This window comes from Sphaerodactylus townsendi, linkage group LG11 (genome assembly GCF_021028975.2).
Source record: "Sphaerodactylus townsendi isolate TG3544 linkage group LG11, MPM_Stown_v2.3, whole genome shotgun sequence".
Taxonomy (NCBI): Eukaryota; Metazoa; Chordata; class Lepidosauria; order Squamata; family Sphaerodactylidae; genus Sphaerodactylus; species Sphaerodactylus townsendi.
In genome coordinates this window covers 2,179,962-2,203,836 of record NC_059435.1, presented here as the reverse complement: position 1 = coordinate 2,203,836, position 23,875 = coordinate 2,179,962, and the positions used below count along the sequence as shown (strand labels likewise).

The window sequence follows — 23,875 nt, the reverse complement described above, 5'->3', positions numbered from 1 at the left end:
AGGTACTGGGGCTGGCATCATTGGAGCAGGCGGCAGTGGTGGCGCGGGTTGAGGCTGAGGGCGCCAAATGGGTGGAGGGGGTGCCATTCCTCCCATCTGAGTGCCCACCACCATGGCCATTGGGGCACTGGTCTGGTTAGCTGTATCCTGTAGTGTGGTGAAGTTGACTGACTGAGTTCCACCTGCAGCTGAGTTGAGCGCTGCTTTGGCCATCTGCGCTCTAACCTGGAGTAATTCCATATCACAGCATAGTTGACGAATCTCAGTTTAGTATTCCCACCTCTTCTTATCTCATTGATCAAACGATGTAGGTCTGTGGTGGCGAACCTATTGGCCAGGGGCTGGCAGGAGCTGATGGGCAGGAGCTGATGGGAATTGCAGTCCATGAACATCTGGAATGCCATAAGTTTGCCACCGCTGAATTAGGTTTAGGAGTATCACTTGAGGGGTCTGACTCGGAATCTGACCCCTCCGCAGTAGTCACAGGTCGGGTAAGGCACGTGGCACTTTTCTGGCGTTCAGCCTGCATCTCCACACAATGCTTGGGACGTGGTCCCCCACCCCCCAGTATCATTCCACCGTACAGTTTTGTAATCCAAAAGCTCCCGGCCAGGAGGATGAGGTTCTCCCAGTAGTGAGCCCTGAGTCACCCTTCTTGCCAGACCAAAGGTACTCCGTCTGACTTCAAGAGAGTGTTGGTCGGTGGGAGCTGCCGACATAGTATTGGACTTTAAAGCCTCAGAGTCCAATTCTTCCTCCACATATTTTGCAACAAGGTCTGCTGTACTAGGACTCATAGTCTGCTGTTGAGGTACGCCTGCAAGTCCTTGAAAGAAGGCCATAATTGCCGACAGAACATGCACAACTTCAGCTGGTGATGGGAGCATGAAGTTGGCAACAGTAATAATGCAGAACTGTCTTAATGTCAAACTCCCCATTCAGACAATGACTCTCTTGATGGGTTCAAGGATTTTATTGATGACATGAGAGTAACAGCAAAAGGCAGTTCTGACGAGAAGGCGCCAAAACTGTTGATAGCATGTGGTGCCGTGTGGTTTCCGGGCTGTATGACAACTAAATCTGCTCCAATCCGTCGTGGAGGACCTGCAGGTGCAGAACCGACTCGTAAAGGCACACCCCATCAAAAGATCTCTGAGGCTGAAAATGCTTGTCGCCAATGCCTCGGCTTGTACCTTCATTGTGGGGGTGAGGGTCACCTGGCTGCCGCCTGTCCTGCGAAGCAACCACCGAAACCCCGACCACCCACAGCGGGACCAAAGAGTGCCAAGCCGAAGACAGGAACAGCTCATCTTGCTCTGAACGCAGAGCAGGATTACAAATGTTCCCCTGAGGATGATAAAAGTTTTGCAAAAGCCACCCAAGAAACTGATCAGGATGCCACCAGACGGGTGAGTGATCCCATTATGCTGCCATTAATTTTGTCCAATGGGCCCCGAGGCACAAGAATGCTGGGGTAAGCCTTAGTGGACTTGGGTTGCTCTCATTGGGCCACTCCCCACTCACCATAAGCCGCGGGGTCACCTCTTTAAAAGACACGAGGAGGATGGACGTTCCCCACGTCACCAGCGCCCACTGCGCAGCTGCCCTTAATTTGCCGCTCTCCCACCTCCTTGTCGCGCGGCAAATTAGCTCCTCTGAACAGAGCAACATTTTCAAAAACCCCGCAGGTGCCGCAGGGGGTGGGGAACCTCGGCTGTTTACGCGTGGCTGATTCGCTCTGAAGCGCAGCTTCCGGCCAATCAGGAAACAGGAACCGTCATTTTGTTTAGGGAGGGTATTCCCGTCAGAAAGTGCTTGGAAATTGAGACGTGTGCACAACAAGACGTGCCAACATTGCTCTTTTTTGCTCTTTTTTTGCTCGAGCTCCACTGTTTTGCAGCTTGGCAAAGTGCTGCTGAGCACAGGGTTGTCGGCGGTGTAAACCGAAACCGATATTTACTTTCATTTTTCTGCCCAAGCAATTTGCAACAGGTAGTGACGTCAGCATGTGCAGACGTCTTAAAACAATGCATTCAGCTTATCCAAACGAACTTTTCGGGTCAGCCAATCAAAATGGAGCCCTGCCTTCGGCTGGCTGCAACTCCCACATGTAAATGATGCACACGTGTGCCAGCCAATCAGAACGCTCAATTGCCTCTTTGACTCTTGATGTGGAACCCCACACTATTTCCTGAATGGAAAATGAGTGGGGAACAAATGTCTCCGTTGTCAAAAGCCACGGAGGCTTTTCTACGAGGGGTCGCTGTGGGGTTGCACTCAGACGAGGTAAGTGGGGAGTGGCCCCTGGTTTAATGTATCCGAGTGTAGTGTCTCCTCCAGCAGCCTTTCTCCTTTAATCAAACAGATGGGCGCCCAATGGGAGGATCCCCAATTAGTACCAGAACCACTGAGGTGCTGGTCCAGTGTGCACAGCATTGGGAATGCCGAAGTTTCATCTGTGAAATAGAGAGAAAGCTGTGAAACAGAATTCTAAGGCCAAAGGAGGAGATAAGCGGCCATCTGGCCTGGCACCCCTACTTATTACAGTTATACAGAAGAGAAAGGAACTTTCCATCCAAACTCCTATTAAGTTGCTATTAAGACTCCCTGATGCCAGGCTCCCGCCTGACACCCCAACATTGAGAAAGGAGGAGTGGATTTTAAAGGGGGGGGGGGTTGGTGGAAGAGCGATAAGTTGTATGCACCTCCAAACCTTTGAGTGAGAGTGATGGAAGCATGCCACAATGTGAAATCTGCTGGCCACATTGAGTTCGTTAAGACGTTGCACCTGGTTCGTAGACACCAGGTATGTAGGTATAGATTTTTTTATGGGGGGGTCAGAGGCAGGACCAGGCTCCCACTCAACCCTGGGGGCATGGCCATGCCTCTCCAAGCCCCACCTCCAGCCTCAGTGCTTATAAGCTCTCTGAGGCTGGGGACGGCAGACTCCCCTGCCCCACCCTCCCCTGCCCCCCACCAGCTGGACTCCCAGCTGGCAGCCGGCAGACCCTTCTACCCCCCCCCCCCGGCAGAGGCACAGATAGGGAAAATAAAGCCTGGTGCAAAATCTGAGTTTTGCGGGGGCCCTCCAATGGGTGGCCACTATGATGCTGGAATCCACCCCCAAGCAGCATCACTTTCAATGGTGTTCAAACTAGGGAATCCAGATTCTCCTTTTAAATCCACCTTAAAGGGAGAATCTGGGGTCCCCACTTAAAACAACATTGAAAGTGATGCTGTTTTGTGGTGGATTCTCCCCCACCCTGAAAGCATCACTTTCAATGTTTAAACTGGTGACCACAGATTCTCCCTTTAAAACCAAGCCGAATGGCGTGGATTTAAAAGAATCTGGCGAAATTTGGTGGGTGCCTGCTGTCAGAGGTGAAATTGTTGAGCTAGCAGCACCAAATTTTCAGGGTATCTTTAGGAGACTCTCCTAATGATACCACCCAGGTTTGGCAAAGTTTGATTCAGGGGGTCCAAAGTTATGGACCCTCAAAAGTGTATCCCCATCTTCTATTAGCTCCCATTGGAAACAATGGATGGGGTACCCCTTTTGGGAGTCCACAGCTTTGGACCCCCTGGACCAAACTTCACAAAACCTGAGTGGTATCAGTAAGAGACTCTCCTGATGATACCACCCAGGTTTGGTGAAGTTTGGTTCATGGGGTCCAAAGTTATGGACCCTCAAAGGTGTAGTCCCCATCTTCTATTCGCTCCCATTGGAAACAATGGGGAATGGGGCACCCACTTTGGGAGTCCATAACTTTGGACCCCCTGAACCAAACTTCACCAAACCTAGGTAATATCATCAGAAGAGTCTTCCAACAAACCCCTGAAATTTTGGTGTTGCTAGCCTAAGAAATGCACCCCCTGCAGGCCACAAACTAAAAAAACACTGAAAATACAAAAAACCACAAACGGGGGGCGGAGCTTCGGACATGTAATGGGGGTTGAACCCAAGAACTCACTCTTACCTATGTCCTTGGTAGACACTTCTGGTGGTGCACCTTTGTAAGGGATAAGTTGAAGCCTATGTGAAAAGGTGACTAATGTGTGCAATGGCCAAAGCGGTCATTTGGGCCGCTAAAACGCCAGGGCTCCTGCAGCCATTGCTTCTGCCGCTACCGGAAAGTGATCTCACTGATCTCCCAACCAGAAAAGCAAAACTGTCATTTGCTGGTGGTGGACCTATTTTCGGGCAAGCCCACTTCTGTGCCATGCAATTGGAATGCCCTCAGCTAAGAGACCAGCACAGCTGTTCATACAACATGTCTGTTGCCTCCACGCCTAAACAAATTATTTCTGATTGAGGCAGTCAGTTTGTGAGGCAATTAATGTAGCTTCTGGAGTGGAACAAAGACTCTCCTTGTGCCTACCATGTCGCCATGGATGGCTGGTAGACCGAGGGAAACCAGTGGGGTTTTGGAGTAGCATTTATGCTGCTATATCAACCATCACCAGGGTACTGCTGAGATCCTGCCGGTCTCAGAGAGTTCTCAGCTTCTACAACAACACCATCCATTCGAGAGTGGTGGAAAACTCTTTCCATGTGGTGTATGGCCAGAAAAGCAAGCTCTTTCCCTGGGAGAATCCGAAGAGATCTCCAGGAATGGGTCACATCTGTCCAAAAAATTCCTGGAAAACCATACAAACCACCCTGCAAAAAAGCCAAAGAGGACTCACTTAACAGCAAACTGGCTGGAAGCAGCGGCCAGTAGACTAATACGTGGTGGGAGATTACACATATCTATCCACTAAAAAACCTGTGCAGCTTACAAAGGGTCCTGGCAAACTGGGGCATAAGTTCATTGGGCCCTTTAGAATCAAATGGGTGATCAACCCAGTGGCCAAGGAGCTTCCAAAAAAACTTATGAAATGTGCTCCCTATATTTCATTCAGCTTTGTGAAAAGCAGTTCCTGCTGACTGTTGGCACCCGGACACCAGTGCACCAGCCCTGCAGCCGGATCACAGGTAAATTACATCAGGGAAGTGAGCAACATCCTAGACTCCCGCCTGTACCAGGCCGCCTTCAATACCCAGGCCTGGACTAACCAATAAATGGGACGACCATTCTACGTGTGCTCCCTCAAGCTTGTCAAAGCCTTCCAATCGTGCTTACCCCTAAGAGACCAAAGGGCAGCACCTTATGAGGACAGAATGTCAGGGCATGGCTACCGCTTCTATGTGGCATCGGCTGGCCAAGGCCCAAGGATACATCTGGGCCTCCTTCTATCTGTATGTTAATGGGCCTTCTACTCTTTATCGTTATAAGCCAAGAACTGGTAAGCAGGCATCCTTGCCTTGAGCCCCAGGGATGGAGGGAGGGAGGTTGAAGACTATCAGCTGACCATGAACACTCTGGAACACATAACAAAGCTATTCACACCTTGTTATTCTGTTGTTCAGTTAAACTGTGAGAAGTTTGGATGGGGAGTTCGAGTGGAAAGTGGAAATAAAGGTGTCTGCAGGAACCACGGCCCTCAGATCTGGCTTCCAGCAGCATAGGTTACTGTGGCAGCATAATAAAGGCTACTGATTTACATCTAGAGTCTGAATTCATTGGCTGTTACACCAGAACCTAACATAATCACAACACAATTTAAACAATTGGGGGCAGAGAAGAGGGACACATTGGGAGGCCAATTGGTAGAAGTTGGTTGCAAGAGAACCATAGCTGCCTCAGCGAAGGCCTGGTAGAACATCTTGGCTGAAGCCGCAGCGGAACTGACTGAGATCATTTTCTAGACACTACTTTACAAATATATGAGGGATGCATGAACCCCACTGGTTATCCAGTAACCTGCTGAACACTAAACATATCTACTTGTCTCCCAGAGATACTGTTGCAAAAACTAACCCAACAACCTACTGTCCAACAGCCAAGCTTGATGCTAAAAGCTACATTCTGTTCCTAATCCTCCTAACAGGGAGATGCTTTACTCTGCAGGGGATGTGCAGCAGACATTTTGAATGCTAACAGGCACCCACAGGATCGTGAGCTGGGCAGAGAAACTGACAACACCAGAATGATACCCAAAGAATGCTTGACGCCAAAACAAACAACAATACTTAGCATGTATAGGAATCTACAGGTGTGTCTGAGGTACACATGGAAGCTGATGTCTTGTGTGTGGCCTGGCCCCATTTTGCAGACAATCCCACCCATCCAGCCTGATAGTAGGAGCAATTTTTTTTGTGGCGCATTGCCTGTAGGGGGGCAGAAATGTATTTTAACACTCCCTAATGTAAAGTCCATTCCATTTGTGAGAGGAGGGGGGGCTTAGGGACACCTGTTGGGAGGCTCAGGTCACTGGCCTCTGTTCAAACCCTGAAAAACAAACTGCCATTGAAACACAAAAAAGGATCAGAAGCTACAGCAGGTGGGGTGGGAACCCAGCTGATACCTTTGGCTCATGCCAATTACATTTTGTCATTTAATTCTGCTAATCACGAGAGGAACCTCGTGGGAACAGAATCGCTTGAGGAACAGGAACAGGAGACGCATCTCTCCCCTGCTCCAGGCATGTTTACTTCAGCCTCAGTTCCTTGAAGGCACCTTCATCCCTGCTTTTTGTTACAAAAGAGAGCTGATTAAGCTGAACCCACACCCCTTCCCGACCAAGGCCTCGCATGCGAGTGTCGTCTTGTATTAGGCATACAAGTATGCACTCAAGGAGTCCACATTCCCTGCAGGAGCATTTTGCTACTTGGCGGCTCCTGGTGCTCTGGAAGGTTGGAAAAACAAATCTGCTTGCTGCATAAGAAGGGGCAGGAGGAGGTTTCCAGAGTGGAGCTGTGATATAAGCAAATCTCCAGGAACAAAAGGTTGCTGGAGGGGATGGGAGAAACCACCATTTAATTTGTTGTTAGAAGCCAGCCAGTGTGTGGTGGTGGTTGCAGAGCAGGTGCACTCTCTAATCTTGGAGAACTGGGTTTGATTCCCCCACTCTGCCACTTAGGCTGTGGGAGGCTTATCTCATGGTGAGCTTGTGCACTCTCCAACAAAGTTAAAGGGTGACTTTGGGCCTAGTCACAGTTCTTCGAGAGCTCTCCTCCAGCCCCACCTACTCTCACAGGTGTGTTTTACTGTTGTTGTCTCAGGGGAAGGGGAAAGGAGATTGGAAGTTCCTTTGAGTCTCACTTACAGAATATAAAGGGTGCAGAAGCATTCACCTGCAATGGGGACATCTCAGGCAGATAGTCCCAGGCTTCAGAGCTGGCAGGTGGGGAAAATCCCTCTGCTTGAAGGAGAAGGCAACCGCTTGCTCCATGGGGGCTGAGGGGGGGATGAAGGCTGTGGCCTGCTGCCGGTGTTGCCGCCTCTCACACTGGCGGAGGCATTGTGGTGCGGACAGGGGAAACCCCCCTCTGCCCCCCCTGGAGCAGGCAACCTCCTGCTCTGTGGGGCAGGGGTGGGTGGCTGAAACTGTGGCCTGCCCGTGCCACGGGCAGCGCCCGGTGGGAAACTCCCCCCTCTGCCCAAGGAGCAGGCGTGTTCCTGGGGCAGAAGGGGGGGATGGCGGCCTTCCAAATTCCCCACGTGGGACCCCTGTGCCGCACCATCAACCTGGCTGCAAGGTAAGTGGGGGGAGGGGGGCAGAAAACTCATGAGCCGTCACCTGGGGCTCCGCTTTCACTCAGCTGCGCCTCTGAAAGGGAGGGATGTAAATCATCCTCTCCTCCCTCCCTCCTCCCTCCTCCTCCTCCTCCTCCTCCTCCTCCTCCTCTTACTTCTTTTTTATTTCTACCATCTACTAGGAACATACTGACAGGCTAGTCTGCTCTACAAGCAGTCAGGCAAGCTGTGCTCAGGAGCACTTCGTTATGCAATGCCTCCTGCATAGAGTTGCAAAGAAGGGTATAAAGGTCCCATGCTTAATATTTACAGCATAAATTTCCAGCAGAAGTTCAGAGAAAAAAAGAGATGGACCAGGGAATGGACCAGGAGACTGAAATGGCTGTATCCCCACCCTTCAGATAGATCGACGAGAAAGGAGATGACCCTGTGTCCACTTCCCCCATCAACTGCATTCTGCCCCAGCCCTTCCGGGGGCCACCCAGCTTCCCTGGGACAGATGAAGGCAAAGTTTGGGGAGGCATGAGTCCACCTGTACCTCTGATATTATTTTTTCTCCGTGTGAGGGGCTGGCTCTCTCAAGTGACCCAAGCCAGGAGGACCTGCCAGAGACCCTGCCAGCCTCTGAACAGGCTGCTCTTGATCCCTGATGGTCACCAGATCTGACTCAGTAGAAGGCAGTTCCATCGATGCCCACCCAAATAACTCACTCACTGCCAAACGACTCCATTTCCACTGAGATGTAATTCCTACTCCCTTCTGAATAGTCTTACTTTTGGGGAAATAAACCGAGGGGTTACAGCTGCTTAAAATTATTTCCTTTTAACGCCTTGAGTTGCCGGCTTTACCATCTGTAAAACCGATTATTTTAAAGATGTGGTGCTGGAGCCACCATTCATTCCAGTAATGCCAGTCCCTGGTGTGACTAATCTGGAGAAAAGGTGGGTTGTGCTGACTGCAGCTTAAACTATGCTTCTTCCTATAGCCTCTTCCTCACCCCTTCTGTTAATTTTTCCACATTTTTAATAAACAGGGTTCTCTTTAAAATGTACTGGGGATGGAATCGAACAACAACAAAATAACTCACAGAGGTTTAGAGTTCATTTAAAACATTCAGCTTAATAGGGAAAGCTGTACTTTGGACCAATAGCTGTGGGAGGAGGGGCCATAATTTTACAATCAATCAATCAACTACACTTCCAGATACATCCTTTTCCCTCCCCAGTGGATAAGTAGAATGGGAGTCTTCTATTCAAAGCAATCCAGCTGTCCATTTGCACCAACATAAAAAAAAAAAAAAAAATGTTTCAAACGCATCTAGCTCACCCCACCTCTTCCTTCCCACCATCATAACCTGACATTCAGAAAAGTTTCTATTTATTCTTTTTTAAAAGATTGCAGCAGGTTTCTAAATGACTTGTTCAAAAAAAGCAGTTTTTTCAAAAGGGGTCATGAACAAAGCAAGTGTAGGAATGGCAATAAGAAGGCCCATAGCCAGAAAAATTTTTATCCGAGGCCAATAAATAGCATGGGAGGCACCCATCACTATTTACTATATTTATAAACTCATTTCTACTTGCGAAATTCAAGATGGGATTACATGGCATAAAACAATGTAAATCAAATAGCCTGAGAAATCTCTAAAAAACAATGCAACAGAGGGACTAGGGTTGCTAAAATCTCAAAAAGTACAAGGAAGTACCAGACATGCTATGCCAAGCAGTGCAGAAAATGGACTCACAAAAATTGAAAAAACAATGCTATAAGATCACGCATGGAAAGCATACACTGTATGGCATAAACGGCAGTCCTATTCTCTCTTAGCGTTGCTAGGCCAAATGCTCTCCCAAACAACTAGGTTACATAGTTTGGCAGAATTAAAGAGGCCAACTGATTTGGGGAGGAATACCAGAGGGAACACAAATGGTGGCAAAAGAGTAGAAAGCAAGTTAGCTGTAAAGGGGGGAGGCAAAAAGGATTATGAGGAACGCATGGCCGCGGAACATCCCAAGACCAGCAACAAACAGTTCTTCGGCACATCCAAAGTGGGGAAGCCAGCTAGGAAGCAGTAGGACAGTTAGATGACAAAGGAGGAACAAAAGGTGTGCTAAAAGATGGCAGGGAGAGATTGCAGAGAAGCAGAATGAATTCTTTTGCATCTGTCTTCACCTAAGAAAGGAGGTGAGGAAAATTCCTGCACCTGAAATCCATGCTTCTTAGGAGGCTGAATCCAAAAAAGGGAACTAGCAAAGATAGTTGGTAGACAAGGAAGAAGTTCTGGCAGCCATTGATAAACTAAAATGCTACTGGGACTCTGGCCCAGATTGCATTCACCCAAGAGTTCTTAAAAAAAAGAGTTCAAGAATGAAATGCGCTGATCTTCTCACTTTTAATATACAACTTATCCCTGAAATCTGCTTATCTCCATCCCTGAAGACTGGAAGATTGGCCAATGTCACACCAATCTTTAAGAAAGGATCTAGGGGGGGACCTGAAATTACAGGCCAGCCAGGTTTGACATCTGTTCCTGGGTGCAAATTAAGTAGAATCTATCATTAAAGATAAAATTATAAAAGAACATGTAGAAAAGCGTTATCTTGCTGAGGAAGAGTCAGCATGAAAAGCTTTGCAGAGAGCAAATCCCGCCTTACAAACTTACTAGAAAGTTCTTTGAGGGTGTAAACAGGCACATGTGGATAAGGGGAACCAGTGGACATTGTCTACTTGGATTTCCAAAAGGCTTTTGACAAAAGTTCCTCACCAAAGACTATTGAGAAAACTCAGCAATGAAGGAATAAGAGGGGAGGTCCTTCTATGGATTAAAAACTGGGTGAGAAACAGGAAACAAAGAGTGGGTGTAAATGGGAAGTTCTCACAATGGAGAGATGTCGGGAGTGGTGTCCCCCAAGGATCAGTTTTGGGACCAGTGCTCTTTAACCTATTCATAAATGACCTGGAAGTAGGGGTGGGTAGCGTGGTGGCCAAGTTTGCGGATGATACCAAATTATGCGGGGTGGTGAGAACCGCAAAGGATTGCGAAGAGCTCCAAGCGGACCTTGATAAATTAGGTGAGTGGGCTCAGAAATGGCAAATGCAGTTCAATGTAGCAAAATGTAAAGTGATGCACATAGGGGCAAAAAATCCAAGCTTCACACACACAATACAAGGGCCGCCCTCCTCCTCCTCCTTCCTTGGCAACCCAGCCTCCTGTCTTGCAAAGGCCGCCAGGGCATGCCCAGTCAAGTGGTGTCCAGGACAGGTGTCCTGATGTGACCCGCCCTAGATACCTGCCTGAGTAAAACTGAATAACCTTGGTAAGAAAAGAAATGCTGTGCTGGTCAGGTGGTTCTCAATAAGAACTAGAACAATGGCTTTTATTTTGTCCTTTGGAAAGAACTTGATCTTGCTGTGACATTATATGCAATCATTCTCTAACTGTGGAAATAACAGAAGGAACAATTTTAGCAAGAATGTACCCACGGGCTGCATATGCCTCCCCCCCACCCCCCAGTCTTTCAGGGCAGTGTAAAGGATTCAATGGTGTTGATGGTGAAGTAACCTTGAGTGCATTCCACAGCCCGGGCGATGGGCCAGATGCATCGGCGGAGACTTTATCTTTGCGCGGGAGATGAAGACTCCGTTCCCATGGGAAGCAGGAAGGGGGATGGGGTGAATAGTGCTATAACCTACCATGCTTCTGGCCCGGAAGTGCACCATTCCTGCTACTCGCGCAATTTTGAGCTTTCTAAGATGTCTTAATAAATGGACTTTTACTCCCAAAAGCCTTTATTTCTCGCTTCTATGGAATTCCTTACATTGTGCTTGCAGGAATCTTGAGATTCATCTATATTCCTGTGCAGTGGACCTCTTGGTTCATGGCGATGGAGAGGTTGGAATGTTGCACTGGCGGAAGGTGCGGTAGTTCTCAAAGAGGAGCTCCGACCTTTCCCTTCTGGATCTGGAGGAACCGCAGGAGAACGTGGCCTCGCTGGTGGCTCTTTCTTCCCCGCCCCTCGCATCAGCACGAAGTCTTAACCTTTTACTCCGTTGAAGCGTAGGGACGTGACGAAGCGACCATGGGGACTTCCATGAGTGCGCTTAGCGACTGTCTATGGATCCCGGAAAGCCCGTGATCGGATCTACCCGCTGCGGTGGGATTACAAACCTCAGATGCAACCTACCGCGGAGAGCGAAGACGGGCTTGACCACCTTTCATAGCGGCAACCTTAGAATCCATTGAAACTTCCAGGTCATTTATGAATAGGTTAAAGAGCACTGGTCCCAAAACTGATCCTTGGGGGACACCACTCCCGACATCTCTCCATTGTGAGAACTTCCCATTTACACCCACTCTTTGTTTCCTGTTTCTCAACCAGTTTTTAATCCATAGAAGGACTTCCCCTCTTATTCCTTCATTGCTGAGTTTTCTCAATAGTCTTTGGTGAGGAACTTTGTCAAAAGCCTTTTGGAAATCCAAGTAGACAATGTCCACTGGTTCCCCCTTATCCACATGCCTGTTTACACCCTCAAAGAACTCTAGTAAGTTTGTAAGGCAGGATTTGCCTCTGCAAAAGCCATGCTGACTCTTCCTCAGCAGGTCTTGCTTTTCTACATGTTTTATAATTTTATCTTTAATGATAGATTCTACTAATTTACCAGGAACAGATGTCAAACTGACTGGCCTGTAATTTCCCGGGTCCCCCCTAGATCCTTTCTTAAAGATTGGTGTGACATTGGCCATCTTCCAGTCTTCAGGGATGGAGGCAGATTTCAGGGATAAGTTGCATATTAAAGTGAGAAGATCAGCGATTTCATTCTTGAACTCTTTAAGAACTCTTGGGTGAATGCAATCTGGGCCAGGGGATTTGGTAGCATTTAGTTTATCAATGGCTGCCAGAACTTCTTCCTTGTCTACCACTATCTTTGCTAGTTCCTTGGATTCGCCTCCTAAGAAGCATGGTTCAGGTGCAGGAATTTTCCTCACCTCCTCTTGGGTGAAGACAGATGCAAAGAATTCATTCTGCTTCTCTGCAATCTCCCTGCCATCTTTTAGCACACCTTTTGTTCCTTTGTCATCTAACTGTCCTACTGCTTCCCTAGCTGGCTTCCCACTTTGGATGTACTTGAAGAACTGTTTGTTGCTGGTCTTGATGTTCGCAGCCATGCGTTCCTCATAATCCTTTTTTGCCTCCCTTACAGCTAACTTGCTACTCTTTTGCCACCATTTGTGTTCCCTCTGGTATTCCTCCCCAATCAAGTTGGCCTCTTTAATTCTGCAAACTATGTAACCTAGTTGTTTGGGAGAGCATTTGTACAACGCTAAGAGAGAATAGGACTGCCGTTTATGCCACAGTGTATGCTTTTCCATCGTGATCTTATAGCATTGTTTTCAATTTTTGTGAGTCCATTTTCTGCACTGCTTGGCATAGCATGTCTGGTACTTCCTTGTACTTTTTGAATTTTTGTAACCCTAGTCCTGTTGCATTGTTTTAGAGATTTCTCAGGCTATTTGATTACATTGTTTTATACCATATAATCCATCTTGAATTTCAAGTAGAAATGAGTTTATAAATATAGTAAATAGTGATGGGTGCCCCCCCCCCCATACTCATTGGCCCCGATAAAAATTTTCTGGCTATGGGCCTTCTTATTGCCATTCCCACTTGCTTTATTTCATGACCCCCCCCCCTTTTTGAAAACTGCTTTTTGAACAAGTCATTTAGAAACCTGCAATCTTTTAAAAGAATAAATAGAAACTTTTCTGAATGTCAGGTTATGATGGTGGAGGAAGAGGAATTGGGGGTGAGTCGTCGTTTGAAACATTTTATGTTGGTGCAAATGGACAGCTGGACCCTTTGAATGGGAACTCCCATTCTGCTATCCACTGGGGAGGGAAAAGGATATCTGGAAATTAGTTGATTGATTGATTGTAAAATTATGGCCCCTCCTCCCCCAGCTATTGGTCAAAGTACAACTTTCCCTAACAAGCTGAATGTTTTAAATGAACTCTAAACTACGCGAGTTATTTTGTTGTTGTTCCGGGTCCATCCCCAGTACATTTTAAAGAACCCTGTTTATTAAAAGGAAAAATTAACAGAAGGGGGGGGGGTGAGGAAGAGGCTATAGGAAGAAGCATAGTTTAAGCTGCAGTCAGCACAACCCACCTTTTCTCCAGAGTAGTCACACCAGGGACAGCGTACTGGAATGAATGGTGGCCCAGCACCCCATCTTTAAAATACGGTTTTAGATGGTAAAAACCAGCAGCTCATGTTAAAAGGAAATAATTTAAACAGCTGTAACCCTCGGTTTATTTCCCCAAAAGTAAGACTATTCAGAAGGGAGTAGGAATTACATCTCAGTCGTCGTGCGGTGCGTTTGGCAGTGAGTGAGTTATTTGGTGGGCACGTGGAACTGCCTTCTACTGAGTCAGATCTGTTGACCATCAGGATCAGAGCAGCCTGTTCAGGCTGGCAGGGTCTCTGGCAGGTCCTCCTGGCTTGGGTCACTTGAGAGAGCCAGCCTCACACCGGAAAAAATAATATCAGATTACAGGTGGGACTGCGCCTCCCCCAAACTTTGCCCAGCTGTCCCAGGTGCTGGGTGGCCCCCGGAAAGGGGGCTGGGGCAGAGTGCAGTTGATGAAGTGGACACAGGGTCATCTCCTTTCTCGTCGATCTATCTGAAGGAGTGGGACCTGGCCATTTCGGTCTCCTGGTCCATTCCTGGTCCATCTCTTTTTTCTCTGAACTTCTGCTGGAAATTTATGCTAATAAATATTAAGCATGGGACCTTATACCTCTTTTGCAACTCTATGCAGGGAGCATTGCATAACAGTGCTCCTGAGCACAGCTTGCCTGACTGTTTAGAGCAGACTAGCCTGTCAGTATATTCTAGTAGATGGTAGAAATAAAAGAAGTAAGAGGAGGAGGAGGAGGAGGAGGAGGAGGAGGAGGAGGAGGAGGAGGGAGGAGGAGAGGATGATTTACATCCCTCCCTTTCCAGAGGCGCAGCTGGGCAAAGCTGAGCCCCAGACGGCCTGCGAGTTTTCTGCCCCCCCTCCCCCCCACTTACCTTACCTTCCAGGTTGATGGTGCGGCACAGGGATCCACGGGGGGGGGGGGGGGAATTTGGAGGCCGCCATCCCCCCTCTGCCCCAGGAACCGCCTGCTCCCTTGGGCAGAGGGGGTTTCCCTACCCGGCGCTGCCGTGGCACCGGGCAGGCCACAGCCGCCACCCACCCCCTGCCCCACAGAGCAGGAGGTTGCCTGCTCCAGGGGGGCAGAGGGGGTTTCCCTGTCCGGCACCACTGCCTCCCGCAGTGTGAGAGGCGGCAACACCGGGCAGGCCACAGCCGCCATCCCCCCTCAGCCCCATGGAGCAAGCGGTTGCCTTCTCCTTCAAGCAGAGGGATTTTCCCCTGCCCGCAGCGCCTGGGACTATCTGCCCCAGATGTCCCCATTGGCGCTAAGCTTCTGCCCCTTTCTCTTCTGTAAGGAGACTCAAAGGAACTTCCAATCTCCTTTCCCTTCCCCCCCTGACAACAAACACCCTGTGAGGTAGGTGGGGCTGAGAGAGCTCTGAAGAACTGTGACTAGCCCAAAGTCACCCAACTTTGTTGGAGTGCACAAGCTCACCAGATAAGCCTCCACAGCTCAAGTGGCAGAGTGGGGAATCAAACCCAGTTCTCCAGATTAGAGTGCACCTGCTCTTAACCACTACCACACACTGGCTGGCTTCTAACAAATTAAATGGTGGTTTCTCCATCCTCCAGCAACCTTTGTTCCTGGAGATTTGCTTATATCACAGCCCACTTGAAACCTCCTCCTGCCCCTTATGCAAGCAGATTGTTTTTCCAACCATCGGAGCACCAGGAGCCATAAGCAAAATGCCCTGCAGGGAATGGACCCTTGAGTGCATGCGCGCGCACGCACACTCGCACGAGGCCTTGGTCGGGAAGGGTGTGGGTTCAGCGAATCAGCTCTGTAACAAAAGCAGGATGAAGGTGCCTAAGAACTGAGGCTGAAGTAAACATGCCTGGGCAGGGGAGAGGCGTCTCCGGTTCTGTTCCGCATTCTGTTCCCACGAGTTCCTCTGTGATTAGCAGAATTAAATGACAAAGTAATTGGCATGAGCCAAAGGTATCGCTGGGTTCCCACCACCTGCTGTAGCTTCTGATCCTTTTTGTGTTTCAATGGCAGTTTGTTTTTCAGGTTTGAACAGAGGCCAGTGACCCGAGAGCCTCCACAGGTGTCCCTAAGCCCCCCTCCTCTCACAATGGAATGGACTTTACATTGAGAGTGTTAAAATACATTTCTGCCCCCTACAGGTGCACACAAAAATTGCTCCTACTATCAGGCTGGATGGTGGATTGTCTGCAAAATGGGGCAGGCCACATACAAGACATCAGCTTCCATGTACTCAGACACACCAGATTCTCATACATGCTATGTTGTTGTTTTGGCCGTTATCTTTGGGTATCATTCTGGTGTTGTCAGTTTCTTGACTACGTCCTGTGGGTACTGTTAGTTCAAAAATGTCTGCTGCACATCCCTCAGGTAAGCATCTCTGTTAGGGGGATTGGAACAGATGTAGCTGCAGCATCAAGCTTGGCTGTTGACAGTAGGTTGTTGGGTGTTTTTGCAACAGTATCTGGGAGCAGGTAGATATGTTTAGTGTTCAGCAGGTTACTGATAACCAGTGGGGTTCATGCATCCCTCATATATTTGTAAAGTAGTGTCTAGAAAATGATCTCAGTCAGTTCCACAGGGCCGGCAAGATGTTCTACCAGGCCTTTCGCTGAGGCAGCTATGGTTCTCTTACCAACTTACCAATTGGCCTCCCAATGTGTCCCTCTTCTCTGCCCCCAATTGTTTAAATTGTGTTGTGATTGTGTTAGGTTCTGGTGTAACAGTCAATAATTCAGACTCTAGATGTAAAATCAGTAGCCTTTATTATGCTGCCACAGTAACCTATGCTGCTGGAAGCCAGATCTGAGGGCCGTGGTTCCTGCAGACACCTTTATTTCCACTTTTCCCGCTCGAACTCCCCCATCCAAACTTCTCACAGTTTAACTGAACAACAGAATAACAAGGTGTGAATAGCTTTGTTATGTGTTCCAAGTGTTTCATGGTCAAGCGATAGTCTTCAACCTCCCCTCCCCTCCATCCCTGGGGCTCAAGGCAAGGATGCCTGCTTACCAGTTGCGAAGCATAACGATAAAGAGTAGAAAGGCCCATTAACATACAGATAGAAGGAGGCCCAGATGTATCCTTGGGCCTTGGCCAGCCGATGCCACGCAAGGCGGTAGCCATGCCTGACATTCTGTCCCTCATAAGGCCCTGCCCCTTTGGTCTCTTGGGGTAAGCACGGTGGAAGGCTTTGACAAGCTTGGGGGCACACACATGGGAATGGTCGTCCCATTTATTGAATTAGTCCAGGCCACCAGGTATTGAAGGCGGCCTGGTACAGGCGGGAGTCTAGGATGTTGCTCACTTCCTGATGTAATTTACCTGTGATCCGCTGCAGGGCTGGTGCACTGGTGTCCGGGTGCCAACAGTCAGCAGGAACTGCTTTTTTCACAAAGCTGAATGAAATATAGGGAGCACATTTCATAAGTTTTTTGGAAGCTCCTTGGCCACTGGGTTGATCACCCATTTGATTCTAAAGGGCCCAATGAACTTATGCCCCAGTTTGCGGGACCCTTGTAAGCTGCACAGGTTTTTAGTGGATAGATATGTGTAATCTCCCACCACGTAGTCTACTGGCCGCTGCTTCCAGCCAGTTTGCTGTTCGTAGTCCTCTTTGGCTTTTTGCAGGGTGGTTTGTATGGTTTTCCAGGAATTTTGGACAGATGTGACCCATTCCTGGAGATCTCTTGGTTCTCCCAGGGGAAAGAGCTTGCTTTTCTGGCCATACACCACATGGAAAGAGTTTTCCACCACTCTCGAATGGATGGTGTTGTTGTAGGCGAACTCTGAGACCGGCAGGATCTCAACCCAATTGCCCTGGTGATGGTTGATATAGCAGCGCAAATACTACTCCAAAACCCCACTGGTTTCCTCGGTCTGGCCATCCATGGCGACATGGTAGGCCTAGGAGAGTCTTTGTTCCACTCCAGAAGCTACATTAATTGCCTCACAAACTGACTGCCTCAATCAGAAATAATTTGTTTAGGAAAGCGTGGAGGCAACAGACATGTTGTATGAACAGCTGTGCTGGTCTCTTAGCTGAGGGCATTCCAGTACATGGCACAAAGTGGGCTTGCTTCGAAAATAGGTCCACCACCAACCAAATGACAGTTTTGCTTTTTCTGGTTGGGAGATCAGTGAGATCACTTTCCGAGGCGCGGCAGAAGCTGGCAATGGCTGCAGGAGCCCTGGCCGTTTTGGCCCAAATGACCGTTTTGGCCATTGCACACATTGGTCACCTTTTCACATAGGCTTCAACATCCTTACAAGGGGTGCACCACCAGAAGTGTCTACCAAGGACATAGGTAAGAGTGAGTTCTTGGGTTCAACCCCCATTACATGTCCGAAGCTCCGCCCCCCGTTTGTGGTTTTTTGTATTTTTAGTGTTTTTTCGGTTTTTGACCTGCAGGGGACTGTTTCTAGGCTAGCAACCCCACAATTTCACCGATTGGTTGGAAGATTCTCCTGATGATACTATCCATGTTTGGTGAGGTTTGGTTCAGGGGGTCCAAAGTTATGGACTCCCAAAGTGGGTGCCCTCATCCCCCATTGTTTTCAATGGGAGCTAATAGAATATGGGGGCTACACCTTTGAGGGTCCATAACTTTGGACCCCCAGAACCAAACTTCACAAAACCTGGGTGGTATCATCAGGAGAGTCTCTTACTGATACCACCCAGGTTTTGTGAAGTTTGGACATGCTATGGACTCCCAAAAGGGGTGCCCCATCCCCCATTGTTTTCAATGGGAGCTAATAGAAGATGGGGCTACACTTTTGAGGGTCCATAACTTTGGATCCCCTGAATCAAACTTTGCCAAACCTGGGTAGTATCATTAGGAGAGTCTCCTGAAGATATCCTGAAAGTTTGGTGTTGCTAGCTTAATCATTGCACCCCTGACAGCAGGCACCTGCCAAATTTCCCCAGATTCTCCTTTTAAATCCACGCCATTTGGCATGGATTTAAAGGGAGAATATGAGGTCCTCAGTTTAAACATTGAAAGTGATGCTGTTTCAGGATGGGGGAGAATCCACCACAAAACAGCATCACTTTCAATGTTGTTTTAAGTGGGGACCCCAGATTCTCCCTTTAAGGTGGATTTAAAAGGAGAATCTGAGCTTCCTAGTTTAAACAACATTGAAATTGATGCTGCTTGGGGGTGGATTCCAGCATCATAGTGGCCACCCATTGGAGGGCCCCCGCAAAACTCAGATTTTGCACCGGGCTCCATTTTCCGTAGCTACGCCTCTACCCGAGGGGGAGGGCAGAAGGGGCTGCCGGCTGCTAGCCCAGCTGGTGGGGGGGCGGGTGAGGGCGGGGCAGGGGAGTCTGCCATCTCCAGCCTTGCAGAACTGCTTTTATATGCACTGAGACTGGGGGTGGGGCTTGGGGAGGCATGGTCATGCCCCCTGACCCCCCTAAAAATCTATACCTATGTCCCTGCTCATACTGCTCAGCTTTTTCACTCTCTCTCTCTCTCTCTCTCTCTCTCACACACACACACACACACACACACATCTCCTCTCTCCATGCATTACCCATACTGAAGGGGCTCCATGTACCTAAGATAAAGCAGCTGCGTGAATGGGCACAGGAAATGCCTGGCCTGCTTTTGCAAAAAAAGGGTGGGGAAAGGACAGTAAAAAGTCTAGTATTTGAGCCCCCCCCCCCTTGCTAAAAAAGGATACAAAGTGTTCTGCATACTGAACATTTCTAGAGCTCCCCTCATCAAGGTTCCTTCAAGGGCTTCCATGGTTGCTGCTGTGGGCAAAAGCATCCTTCCTTTCTCAACAAGAGCTGGTTGCTCCGACCTCTGGCTCTGCTGGCTTCCGCCTCTGCGCCCTGCCCCCTCCGGCTAGGAGGCTTCTCATGCATCTGCAATGGCAGGAGCCCCTGAGCGGCCCCTTGGGTCAAGAGGGAAGGAGTACTCTTAGCAGGCAGACTTATGGAATCCCTCTTCCCACATCTTCCTCCACCACAAGAGTGAAGATGTACAGCTGGAATCCAGACTTTCCAACTCTGACAGCTGCTTAATGTGTGTTGGACCCTTAAGCCAATGAACTGACTCTGAAGTATTGGTCAGTAGTGTTTACTGAATAGGCATTGAAGCACCACACAGGTAAAGCCAGTTCTGATGAAGCTGGCATTCACAGTCCTCTTTATTCCCCCTTGAGAGCCCTCCTCTCATTTTCCCAAAAGTTTGTGAAAAACAGCCTTTGGAGCTAAGGCGGCCCAAGGTCAGCGGCAGATAGTAAGAGAAAGCCTCCTGGCTTCCTGCCCTACAAGATAACGGACGTAATACAGTTCCCATGGGACAGGAGGGCCAAGGGAAGCCTAGCTGTCTACAAGCATGTGAAGCCATAAAGTAAAGAGCAAAGAAAGAATGCACTGATGGCAGTGAATACATATCAAGCTGGTTACATATATCTTTATAGCAGCAACAATTTGTTATTTTAAGCAGTTACGCAATTATCTCAATTACCTAGATAGTATCCCCCTGACAACGTGATCACAGACCACCCTGCACCTTTTCCAGCAAGCTGTGGCTCATCAGAGCCTCAGATTGGTTACTTTTCCACCCAGTTCATAGAACCCTGTTACTTTTCCACCCAGTTCCACCCAGTTCTCCCCATATTGCCCCGGTAGGCCGCTCAGCTCCTCAGGAGGACCTACTTGTGATCCCTGGCCCCAAAATGATCAGGCTGGCCTCGACGAGGGGCAGGGCCTTTTCAGCCCTGGCCCCTATCTGGTGGAACAGGCTATCTAGGGAGATCAGGGCCCTGCGGGACTTACAGAGTTTCTGCAGGGCCTGCAAGACGGACTGTTCCGCCAGGCGTTTGGCCAGCCTGATTAAAAAAATACATCTACTGTGTCATCTAGCCTCCCGTGGGCACAAGGGAGGGAGGGGAGTAGTCAGACGCCATCCACATTTAAAAATGGGTTCTGTTTTATATAATTGATATTAAACTATGTTTTAATGTTGTTCTAACCTGTTGTGAACCGCCCTGAGCCCTCAGGGGAAGGGCGGTATGTAAAACTAATAATAAATATAATAAATAAAACCCTTTAAACAGAGATGCTGGGGCTGCCCCCGTGGCCTCCTGGGCTCTACTGAATCAGGATACTTTAAGAAGAAGAAAAACACCTACCTAGAATGTGACTGTAATAAGAGTCCCATTCTCCCCAGTAGCTCTGGAAAACATAATCTTGTATGTGATAGGACAGGATATTTTTCATCCTTTCTCCAAATGACATTCTGTCTGTGAGTTCTGACAGAACAGCGGGCGCATAGGAAGGAGGGGCTGGCATCATCCCACAATGCCTTTCCACTGTGGAGGCTGGTGTGAAGCGCAGCGTGTACACAAATGGGATTCCCAGCTTCAGAGCCACCAAATCACCGCAGATGGTCACTGGGTCAGAAAGCAGGACATCAAAGTCTTTTTTTTGCAGCTGGGCCAGGAGGTCCGGGCTGGCGAGCACGCCTTCACACATCTGCCTATTGAGCACATTGGCTTTCTTCATCAGCTTTCCCAGTTCTTTGTAAAACTGATAGAAAGTCAGAATGGTTGGCCTGTTGTGCAGCCACAGCATTATGATGTCCTTGATGAGGGAGTCAAGATCATCCTTCCCAAAGGGCACAGGGTACCATTCGAACCTGGCTGCTGGAACATCCCCAGGCTGGATGAAGAGAGATGAGGTAGACACCAGGATACTGACATTGTGTCCCCTCTCGATCAGCTCTTGGATGATGACCTTGATATTTAGCCAATGACTGGCTTCTGTGGGCCAGATCAGCACATTCCCACCAAGAACGTTCCCTGCCAGAGTCAGCTGAAAGATCAAGAAGGAGGCCTTCACAGTAGCTCTGGCAGTTGGGGCAGAAGCCATGAGGTGCTTCTCTCAAGGCAGCCGTCGGGGCTTTCCTGGGTCAGTCCTCCGCTGAGGGGCTGAGTCTCTCTGGGATGTGGGAAACCCGTCTAGAACTTTCATTAATGGAAACTTTCAAATCTAGAGAAAGAGCCATGTGACATTTTGTAAATCATCTACCAAGATAAATACGGTATTGTTGCAGAGTTTAATTTCTGGAATAAAAGAACAAAACATGTACTTATTACGTCAGTAACCAATTTCAACCAACAGTATTTTTAAATATCCAACTTGATTTTCCCCACCTATGCAGAAATTTCTCCAAATGTCATTTGAATCATACCTGAAGCCATAGTATATCATATAGCTTTTTCTGAGCTTCCATTTAAGTGACTTTAAACAGGGACGTAGGTATAGATAAAGGGGGTGGATTTAAAAGGAGAATCTGGGGAAATTTGGGGGGTGCCTGCTTTCAGGGAATTGCAATTTGCCAGTTCCTAATCTTGTAGGAGCTCTCCGAATGATACTCACCCAGGTTTGGGTGGAAGCCGGTCTAGGGGATCCGTGTTATGGACCCTCAAAATGTAGCCCCATCTTCTATTAGCTCCCATTGGAAACAATGGGGGATGGGGCACCCCCTTTGGAAGTCCCTAGCTTTGGACCCCCTGGACCAAACTTCACCAAACCTGGGTGGTATCATTAGGAGAGTCTCCTAAAGATACCCTAAAAGTTTGGTGCTGCTAGCTTAACAATTGCACCCCTGAAAGCAGGTACCCCCCAAATTTCCCCAGATTCTCCTTTTAAATCCACCCCCTTTGGCATGGATTTAAAGGGAGAATATGAGGTCCTCAGTTTAGAAGAAGAAAAAGAGTCAACTGGCAACTGAGAATCTTGAACATAGCTTTGGACCCCCTGGACCAAACTTCACAAAACCTAGATGGTATCAGTAAGAGACTCTCCTGATGATACCTGCCAGGTTTGGTGAAATTTAGTTCAGGGTGTCCAAAGTTATGGACCCTCAAAAGTGTATGCTCGTTCACCTTCTGACCTCCGTCCTATCCCTAGGAACGAGGTTGGTGGGGTTCAGAAATACTCTGCTTCGTCTCTGGTGTTGATGAATGCCAGGTCCATCAACAATAAGACCGCTGTCCTCCATGATTTTCTAGGAGTCCAGCAGATGGACCTGGCGTGTATCACCAAAACCTGGGTGCGTGAAGGCGAGACCGTCGCCTTGGGCGAGGTCACGCCACCGGGTTTCGCGTGTCTCCACCAGTCTTGAACACAGGGCTGGGGTGGCGGGGTGGCAATGTTCATCCGTGATACGATTCCCTTTAGGGCTGTCCCCATCCTGGAGATCACTGGCATGGAGTGTGTTGGCCTAGAGTGGTTGGCCTCAGAGAGGTTGGCAGTCCTTTTGGTGTACCGGTCGCCTAGCGCACCTGGGGACAGCCTGCCATGGCTGCTGGAGGTGGTGGCAGACTGGGCATTGCGGTTTCCCAGACTGGTCATTTTGGGGGACTTCAACATCCATGTCGTCGCCGACTCATGTACAGTGGCCGTGGACCTGGTCTCATCCATGGCGACACTAGGCCTCTCTTTGATAAATTCTGGCCCCACTCATGAGGCCGGTCACACGCTGGATTTGGTCTTTGGGTCGGGGGTTGATCTGGTCGTATCCTCTGTTGACAGAGTGCCATGGTCCGACCATTATGCCCTGAAGGTTCGGATGGACTTGCCGCACTACCCCCGTCTAGGCGACGGACCAATTTATGTCTGCCCGCGGAGACTTATGGATCCAATTGGTTTCCTGAATGCTCTGCGGGATTCTGAACCCACCGGCACACTCGATGAGCAGGTGGCGGACTGGAATTCCCGGCTCTCCGATGCCATCGAGGCTGTTGCTCCCCGGCGGCCTCTGTGTCCCCGCTCTCGACAGGCCCTGTGGTATACTGCGGAGCTCCGTCATATGAAATGGGCACTCAGACACCTAGAGCGAGTGTGGAGGAAATCTCGTGACGAAGCTGCGCGAACACATCTTATCGGACGTTTATGAAAGCCTATGAGATGGCGACGAAGGAAGCGAAGAGAGCCTTCTTCTCCTCCTCTCTCGCGTCTGCTAGCTCTCGCCCAGCACAATTGTTTCGTGTGATTCGGTCTCTAACCTCCCTATCCGAGGGGTCAACAAATTCTCAATTGGCTATTAGCTGTGAGGCATTTATGAGCTTTTTTGCAGATAAAGTCAC

General features: G+C 48.9%; 1 protein-coding gene across 1 annotated transcript in view; it reads right to left on the bottom strand.

Moving 5' to 3' along the window:
• The window catches only part of LOC125441039 (UDP-glucuronosyltransferase 2A2-like), a gene marked incomplete at its 5' end in the record, with an annotated part of 52,761 nt that extends 31,135 nt beyond the window's left edge, over positions 1 to 21,626 (bottom strand). Inside the window, one exon of the mRNA XM_048511314.1 lies at positions 20,915 to 21,626. Within this exon, the coding sequence (XP_048367271.1) occupies positions 20,915 to 21,626 (712 nt within the window). The remainder of the gene's footprint in view (positions 1 to 20,914) is intronic.
• Between the last annotated feature and the right edge of the window lie 2,249 nt (positions 21,627 to 23,875).